The 8,683-nt window shown below is 52.6% G+C and overlaps 1 protein-coding gene across 6 annotated transcripts in view; it reads left to right on the top strand.

The window, feature by feature from the left end:
* The first annotated feature begins 1,361 nt into the window (after positions 1–1,361).
* The window catches only part of Ube2i (ubiquitin conjugating enzyme E2 I), a 15,066-nt gene continuing 7,744 nt past the window's right edge, over positions 1,362–8,683 (top strand). The window contains exons 1-5 of one of the 6 annotated variants that reach the window (XM_031351349.1): positions 2,424–2,742; positions 2,920–3,147; positions 6,372–6,448; positions 6,576–6,659; positions 7,555–7,627. In XM_031351349.1, the coding sequence (XP_031207209.1) occupies positions 6,383–6,448; positions 6,576–6,659; positions 7,555–7,627 (223 nt within the window). In that variant the 5' untranslated portion in view covers positions 2,424–2,742; positions 2,920–3,147; positions 6,372–6,382. Of the gene's footprint in view, positions 1,516–2,216; positions 2,356–2,423; positions 2,743–2,840; positions 3,148–3,356; positions 3,483–6,371; positions 6,449–6,575; positions 6,660–7,554; positions 7,628–8,683 lie in introns of those variants that run through there. The other 5 variants (XM_031351348.1, XM_031351350.1, XM_031351347.1 and 2 more) reach the window with 5 other exon arrangements.

The raw sequence follows: 8,683 nt of genomic DNA, 5'->3' as shown, positions 1-8,683 counted from the left end.
ACTATGCTAGGGAAGCAAGAGGATCAGTCTTGAGAGCTGTAGGAGAGAAAGCATACAACCATGTAAGAGCTGAGGAAGAGTGGCCCCAGGGGCCCCTCCCCCAATTGTGTCTGGGGTAGCAAAGATGGAATATAGATTTTAGTAAGTAATAATTCAGGAGTATCGGACGCTAGGTGTTAGCAATGTGGAAGTTTGGGAGTAGCCCAGCAGTTGGGCTGCTTCGGGCATATTAAAAAGAAGGCAGCGTGTGTGTGTGTGTGTGTGTGTGTGTGTGTGTGTGTGTGTGTGTCTTTCATTCAAGAATCCATAACATTGGAGTGGTAGCAAGAAGTGTGGCGTGTGCCTGCCAGGGAGATTAGAGCAGTTTCATACTAGCACTACACCATGGTGTTCCTTCGGCAGCACCCTGTGGACCACACAGATCAAGCCCTCCAATAACTGCATACTACTTCCAGCTGCCTCGCCACCCAGTCTTTCGCTCAGTCTCATTCCTGCAGAAAACCTAACAGTCATGAGTCCAGACCAGGCTCAACTGTGACCCTAGCTGAAAAGTAGATTCGAAAGTGGATGCGGTGTGATTTGTGCAATTTAGGGGTGGAATCACATGGAACAGGAGTTCAAGGTCATCCTTGAGTTGGAGGCCAGACAGGGCTAATGCATAATACTCTAAGCTAAAAAACAAATAAAAAGTAAAAAGACGACTGGGCCACTCAGAGCCACCGGCCACAAGATGAGAGCCCCCAGACAAACTGCTGATAACTTTGGTCCCAGGTGGTACACTTCACAGGCCAGGGCCGCTCTTGGTCAACAGTCATAAGTGCCCAGGATCCACCAGTCTTGGAAGCTGTTTTGCAGGCTGGGATGGATCCAAAATAGATGTCTTCTGTTGAGGATACAGATCTGCTGGGGTCACCAGCCACAATTGGGTGTCAAGAACTTGTATCTAAGCCAACCTTGTCTACAACTCAATGAGAGACCAAGGTCCCTCAGGATCTGGTGCTCATTGTGATCTTAACTCTTAAACAGTACGGCTAAGAACTGGAGGAATTAACAGGATGAGCTCCAGGGAACAGTGGGCAATTATGGGCAAGGGGCACGGGACCTTAGTCCCTGTTTTGGGGCACCCAACAACCTCAGAAAGTAAGAGGAGAACGAAGGAAGGAGAGAGTGGTGAGTAGATGGATGGAGACACTGACAGGTGAACACTGGAGTCCCCAGCAGCACTGGACCCATAGTCCAATTTCCCAGGAAGCCCTTGTTGGCTGCAACTGGCCCCTGAAGGCCTTCAGCACGTGCCAAAAAAAAAAAAAAAATGGAGCAGGTGCCAGGATGGCCACCAGGGGGCCAGGCGACGATTCTAAGTACCCGTCCCGTCGGTGAGTCGGTGAGGAAGCATCCGGGCACGAAGCTGGGTTGCAGAGGACTGGCCGAGGAAACTGGATTAGGCCACGGTGTGACAAGAACGTGTCCAGCGGGGCCAGAAGAAGCCGCGCAGGGGTTTCAGGTGGAACTGAGGTGTGGAGTACGGCATGCGGGAGAGGACTGGGGCGCGTGCGGGGGGTGGGGGTGTCTCGGGTGCTGCCCCTCCCCCATGGTGCCGGCCCATTCCCCTCCCCCACTAAGGGCTAACTCCTAGGTTAGGGAGCATCTACATTTCTCTCCCCGTCGGTTTTGCATGCGTTTGGCCCTTTGTATGAGGCCAGTTCATTGGGTAGGTTCGAGGTTTACCCCGCCCAAGTTCCTGAGCTGGCCAATTGCAGAAAGTGTCACAGCGCGCTACGTTCCGGGGATCCTCACCGTACTGCGACGATTCCCAGGATGTTTAGGCCTCAGTGATCTTTGTTCCCGGGACTCGGGCCTTGAGCCCAAGGACACCTCCAGAGCCTGTGCCCGGGGAGGTGCCCTCTGAGCATCCGGATGACCCTTGGGAATCCATGCTTCCTTTTCTTCACACGACTCTCAGATGTGTCCTCGAGTGGACGCGCTCATCCCGAAGAGGAGTTTGCAGACGCTCCCTCGAGCCTAGGACGCGGCCCCTTTAAGAGTACGGCCGTTCAGGGCACCGCCTGCTTGGACGGGCGTCCCAGCCCCGGGCTCCGGAGGCGGTCACGGGCAGCGAGAGCGCGGCAGCCGAGTACGGGCTGCGGGAAGCTCGTGTTTAAGTAGACGCGTAGGCCACCGGACAGGAGCGACGGTACGCTGAGCAGGCGTGCGGCGGGCAGCCCCGCTCAGGCCCCGCCCCGCCCGCTGGGGTCCTGCGCTCCGTGCTGCGCGCGGCGGGCGCGGAGGGAAGTCCCGAGACAAAGGAGCGCCGCCGCCTCTGCCGCCGCGACGGTCCGGGCCGCGGTCGCCCAGGTGAGCCGCCACCGGCCTGCGCGCGCACTCCGATCCTCGCCCCGAGTCGCCGCCGTTCCCAGTGAGCTTCCGGGAGGCGCCGAGCGGAGCCACGGCGGCCTCCTCTTGCTCGCGGCCTCCTCCCGCCTCCGAGTCTCGGCCTTCGGGGCACTAGGGCCCAGCCGCGGTGCCGCGGGCGAATGCAGGGTTGAGAGCACGGCCCACTGCCCCCTTACTCTCGGTGTACTGAGTTCCGCCGACCCCGCAACAGATCATCTGAGCTTCCCAGTAGCTCCCAGACACGTTCTGGGCGGTGCTGGGCTCCGTAGTTAGGCGAGAGGGAGTGCGGGAAGGCCGTGGGTACTGGGCCGTGTCGCGGCCTGTAAGCACCCGGAGTCACAACAGAAGGTTTGGCTTGCTTCGTTCGTTGCTGAGACGCTAGGCTTGTAGTGTGGGTTTTTGTGGGGGTTTTGTGCGTATTCTGACCCACTGTCCTTTATTCTTAGGGAACTGTTTTAGTGGATGAGTTACCTGCCTGCCTAGCAGAAAACGGGCATCGAAGGGGAGTTTGTTTTGATTTTAAAGGTATTTAGGCCGTGAGTGGTTGCGGTCCTGCCCTCCCCTGGCTGTCTCTGCCACTGGAAACTTAAGAAACAGCGTGGTATACTTAGTGAAGGATCCTTAGGGCCTACAGTGTGCATTCGAGTAGAAGAGGCCGCTTAGCCCTATCCAAGCCAGGCGTAGTGCCTGGTACCCATGTTTCCTCTGCCGAGGTGGGCGGAGATAAGCAACCTTGCACAGGCTCTCTGACCGGTAAGTAGCCCTGAAGTAGGTGGTGTCGCCAGCTATACCTGGGGTGGTAAGAAGACCCATCCCTGTATGTCCTGCCTGTCTCTAGTAGTGGGGAGGGGATTGTGTTTTGGTTTTCTTCGAAGTTTTTTTTGGGGGGGGGGATCCTTTACATCATAAAGCTTTAGCTTGTGAAGTGGCTGTTACCTGGGAAGGCAAGTGGTATTTAAGTGGTTTTTGGAGTGCTCGCGGGAGCAGCAGCACTGTCCCAAGGACCAGGTTTCTACCTAGATCCTTGCTAGTGTGTCTCTAGAGTTCCTTTACCATGAGCCTGAGGCAGAGAGCCTTTAAGAGTTCTGGTAAGAGCCATCTTTCATTTCCCCTCCCTGCTTTTGAGGCAGGATATCTTGTAGCCAAGGCTATCCTTAAACTCTTGGTAGTTCCCCTGGTTCAGTCTCCTTAACACTGAGTGTACAGGCAAGGGCCACCACTTGAGCTAGCTTCTCAGTAGTTCTCACTTAGGATAACTGCAGTTGGATGCTGGGACAGTGTTAACTGGCCTTCGGTCAGTTATGGCTGTCCCAACAGCTTTGTGTAGCACAGTGTCCAGGCTTTCTCCAGAGCACTGGCCCAGAGATCCAGAAACCTGTTTTGAAACCCTACCCAGACTTGCTTGGGACCCTCTGCCATCTGACAGGCTGAGTGAGGATAGCAGCGGCTTCTCCACCTGCCCGCTGAGAAAGAAGCTAGAGAGCTCGTGCCCTTAAGCCCAAGGACGAGATTGAAAAGAGGGATGCATTGGAAGGGAAGCCCTAGGCTTCTGTGCCTTCTAACCAGACAGCTCAGAGCTGGCCCTTCCTTTCCGTGTGCCAGTGTCACCTAGGTGGTGCTGCAGCTTGCTCTTAGCAGCAGCCCCTATGGCCATCAAACTGCCCTTCCCTCCTAGATGAGTGCCATCTGGATCCTAAATTGCCTAAGAGATGACTATTAGGGCAGGTGTTGGGGGTTTGTGGCAGAACCTTGTGGTTGTGCTTGTTCCTGGACAGGCTCAACTCCTGTGCTAGGGAAAGACAGTTGGGTTTGGGCTAGACCCTCTGTTTTGGACTTGAGGTCAGTAAGAGAGGAGCCTTGCCTTTAATTTGTACACTTTGTGCTTTGGGATTGGAGCTTGTAGAACATAGGTACTGTCTGTTATTGATTTATAAAAAAGAAACAAGATATGTTTGATAGAACCAGATATGCTTAGAAGGAATGTCAACACTGTCAAGGCTTTTCCTGGTGGCTTGTGCTGCTGCTGCTGCTGCTGCTTATTATTATTATTATTATTATTATTATTTAAAATATATATATTATGTGCACTGTTTTATCTGCATGTTGTATGTGCGAGGGTGTCCAGGTCTCCTGGATCTGGAGTTACAGGCAATCATAAGCTGCCATGTGGGTGCTGGGAATTGAACCCATTGGAAGAGCATCTAGTATTCATTGCTGAGCCATCTCGCCAGTCCCACCTTGTGCTTCTTCGTGTTGGTTTAGAGTGTACAGGATATTAAAAATGCCACATGGGGTGTTCATCTACAGTGACCTCACCCACTGAAATGTCTCCTGAGCTCTGGGCTCCTGGGTGATGCTGCCACCTCTGATGGCTGTCCCAGCCCTTCTCTACTTGTGTACCTGTACAGTCATCAAAAGCAGCCTAGCATGCTGTGGTGCATGATTGTCAAGGCCAGCCTAGTCTACATAGTATGTCTCTGGCCAGCAGTGGCCACATGGTGAGACTATCTCTAAAAATAAAGGAAAGGACAAAAGGGAGAAAAAGTGGTCTAGAAGCCAGATGTAGTGGCTCATGCCTGTAATCCCAGTACCAGGAGCTAGCCAGGAGGGTTGGTGTAAGTTTGGGGCTAACCTGGGCTACAGTGTGAGCCTCTGATCTCAAAACAAGCCACCTGTAACTTCAGTGCAGGGCTTCACCGGCTTGCTTTGACCCGTGGGTCTGCCTGTTCGTGTAATGCCACAAAGCTACTATGCTTACAGATGGAGATGCATATCTAATCAGCCCACCTGGGGGAACAGGGGCCCTGGCTGGGTCAAGAACACACAGTATGGGTAGTCATAACTTTGCAGATAAAATGGGCAACCTGAGCTAAGTCTAAGTAGCAAGAACTCTAGGGAGGTCTGCTTAAGGCCTGACAGAAGCTGTAACGGAATGTGCTCTAGCGAGAATCTTGCTCTTGCCCAGAGGTAGTTTAAGGTTCCGCCTCAGAGTGAGGATTTTGAGCTGAAAACAAGAGACTAGGCTACTGCTAGTCCTATTGGGAGATTTTACCCACAAGCCCAATGGAAGCCTGAAGCTGGGGTCAAATACGAAACCGCTGAGAAGCAACTCAGTGTGAAATACCCATTGCCCTGCTAGATTCTTGCTCACGGGGTCATGTTCCTGTGATTTACACACCCCTAAACCCCAGTGTTCTGTAGGTTTGGGAGTCTCTGCGTACTGTTTCATGTGAGTTCTTTTTTAAAGTAATAATAAAAAGGCTCTAGATTGGGATTTAAAAACCCAAGCAGGGTGGTAGCCAGGTTGGAGTCAGTCAGCAGCAGCTATGGGCCTAGGTGGAGTGCTCCTTCACCCATGCTGAGTGGACCCTAAGGGTTTTGTCAGGTGTGCCACGATGACCCTGGCAGAGGCTGCTGGCTTGTCCTGGATCTTGCCCTCCTTCTCCCAGGGTCATAGGGCAGATCTCTGAACTGTGAGCTGATAAACTGTAGGCTGATAGTCTGGCCTCTTGGGTAGTCTGCCTATGGAAGTTTACCATGCTCTGCCCTGTGAAGTAGATTTTTCTCACTAGTACATTTAGGAATAGTGATTGTTTTCCTGTCAGTCCTGATTCTAAGCTGGGGTCTCAGGACCCTTGTTCCTGAACCCTCCTCTAACTCCCAGTCTAGCACTCTACCTATGTGGCATTTTATGGTGCTGTGGTGACCCTGGGAGGTCCTACGTGTCCTGAGAGTTGGACTGTGGAGTGGGTGCCAAGAAAGAGCAGCGGTACTCTGCCTGCCTACCTGGAAGTGTTCTGAGGGGCCGGTGAGGGGTGTAATGCTAGCACTTGCTCCAAGGGCAGCTTGCCCAGCTGGACTCCAGCCTCATTTACCTGCTTCTTGGTAACAGCCCTCTGACTGGGGTGGGAGGTAGAAGTGGCTTAGAGGAGATGTGTGTGCTTTACCTAACCCTCCTTCTGTGGATTCTGTTCCAGGGACTTTGAATATGTCGGGGATTGCCCTCAGCCGACTTGCGCAGGAAAGGAAAGCTTGGAGGAAGGACCACCCTTTTGTAAGGAGCATTCTGTGTCTGCCACAAGGAGGGGCTTTCTGTTGGGTTGGTGTTCTGGCCTGTGGCCACTGGGTGAGAGTCAGGCTTGTTGTCTAAGCTAGTTTGTTCTGTGACTGTTCTTTCTCAGGGCTTCGTGGCTGTCCCAACAAAGAACCCTGATGGCACGATGAACCTGATGAACTGGGAGTGCGCTATCCCTGGAAAGAAGGGGGTAAGGGCAACCCCTGGCTTTGCACCTGAGGGAGCAGCAGTACTGGATGGGACCTGAGTTCGCATATTTGTGACCACAGCTAGCCTACTAGGTCCCAGTTCTCCCAGGATAAGGAGTGGCCTGTGGTGGTAGGGAGCCTTGGACCCTGGCATATCACAGGATCAGTGAGCAGCCCTGGGATGAGGAGCAGGTGAAGGTTGCTGGCTACAAAGTGGTGAGCCCCGGTGGCAAAGTGCCCATGGAGAGCACAGGCTATGTTTCTTTACACACATTGGCCTCAGTGCAGCCAGTTGTCTACCCTTGTCCAACATATGTGAGAGGGAGGGTCTCCTATAACTTCAGGCATTGTCCAATCCCAGACCTCCAGGTTCAGCTTTAGTGTCTGAGCAAAACCGTAGTTTGGGTCCATCAGTACAAGGCTGAGGTGCAGAGTATGGCATGGGTCTTGATGTGCCGAGGGCGTTCTGCTCTCTCGAGTCATGTTGGGGCACTTGCACCGTAGTGCTTCCATCACATGGGTAAAGGCAGGAAAATGGTCTGGTACCTTGATAGGCTCCAAGGTACTGGCTTGAATAATATAGGTACAAGCTGCTAGGCCCAGCTTTTATTTGCTGAGCTTTTTGGTGTTCTCAGGCATTCAAGAACTACGAGCTTTCCAGCTAGCGAGCTCCCCTACTTGTGTTTAAGCCAGCTTCTGCCTCCATCTTGCCTGAGGATGGCTCTTATCTAGCTCCTCATAGGCACAGTGGGGGTTTTCTTTGGTCCTAGGGGGACCAAAAGTAATGATGTGGGGCAGTTAGAGAAGAGGCCCAAAGGACCCAAGTTTCAGGAAACTTCTCCTGGGCTTTACCTTGGCAAGTGAGCCACAGGTCTAACCTTGGTTCCTTCCCCATAGACTCCATGGGAAGGAGGCTTGTTCAAGCTACGGATGCTTTTCAAAGATGACTATCCGTCCTCACCACCAAAATGTAAGTTGTGCAAAGAGCCTGCAGCCCACTTCCCAGTGGGAAGTGGGAGCCATGTCTGGATGCTCGGCCTAGCAGGCAGGTACCAGTGCTGGGAGAGTCAGTACTGATGAGTTGGCTTGGATGACAAGTCCCAGGGTAGAGGCACATGTAATTAGTGTGGTCTCTAATCCCAGCCAGTCAGGATGTACTACACAAGGCAGAGGACAGGAATCTGTAAATTCCCACTAGATTAGGTGAGTGGTTAGCATATGTCAGGCGCTGGGTTCAATTCAAAGCACTAAAGGAGAGAGAAGACATTTACTCGTTCCTGCCTGCTGTGTTCTGTTGGATGCCCAGCATCCCAATGAGAGGCTGTGCCTGTGGCCTTCAGACCCCTGGTCAGAAGGGAAGGCTGGACTGACTTCAGTACAGCTCAGCAGAACTTGCTTGGTGGTACAGTGCCCACCATCACCATTCTGCCCAGAATAAGGCCAGGTCTGAGCTGGTTTGTGAACACATGTTGTCTGCTGCAGGGTTCCCCAGGAGTTTTTAAACAAAGCTTATTGGGATGCACTGGATGGAGTCTTTCCTGCTCTGTTTGGGATTTCCTTATCTGTCTGAGTCCTTTGCCAAACTGTTGTTAGTTCGTTCATTCATTTTTCTTTCTCGTCTTCCCACATAATGGCTGAGGCTACCCCAGGCTTCTCAGAAGTGCCCATGGTTTCCAGAGTACAAGACTTCCCTCTCATGGCATTTGGTTCTACTATAACAGCTCAGTTTTCAAATGTCCATGGGCTCCGATCCATTTCTTCATGTTCACTCTTTTTCTCATAAGCAGCTGCTTCTTGGTTTTCCTAGCCAGTTTTGAGAGACTTCTTGTCTCATTGTATTTACTCAGGATTCCAGCACCACATGAAAGCAATGAGACCAACAACTCTGTCTGTACCAATCTTAGCTACATAACCCTTAATTAAAAGAACTAGAACTAGTCAGGCAGTGGTGGCGTACTCCTTTAATCCCAGCACATGGGAGGCAGAGGCCAGCCTGGTCTACAGAGTGAGTTCCAGGACAGCCAGG

The sequence above is a fragment of the Mastomys coucha genome, unplaced genomic scaffold, assembly GCF_008632895.1.
Source record: "Mastomys coucha isolate ucsf_1 unplaced genomic scaffold, UCSF_Mcou_1 pScaffold5, whole genome shotgun sequence".
NCBI lineage: Eukaryota > Metazoa > Chordata > Mammalia > Rodentia > Muridae > Mastomys > Mastomys coucha.
The sequence above is the reverse complement of the archived record's forward strand: the minus strand, read 5'-3'. Positions and strand labels throughout refer to the sequence as shown.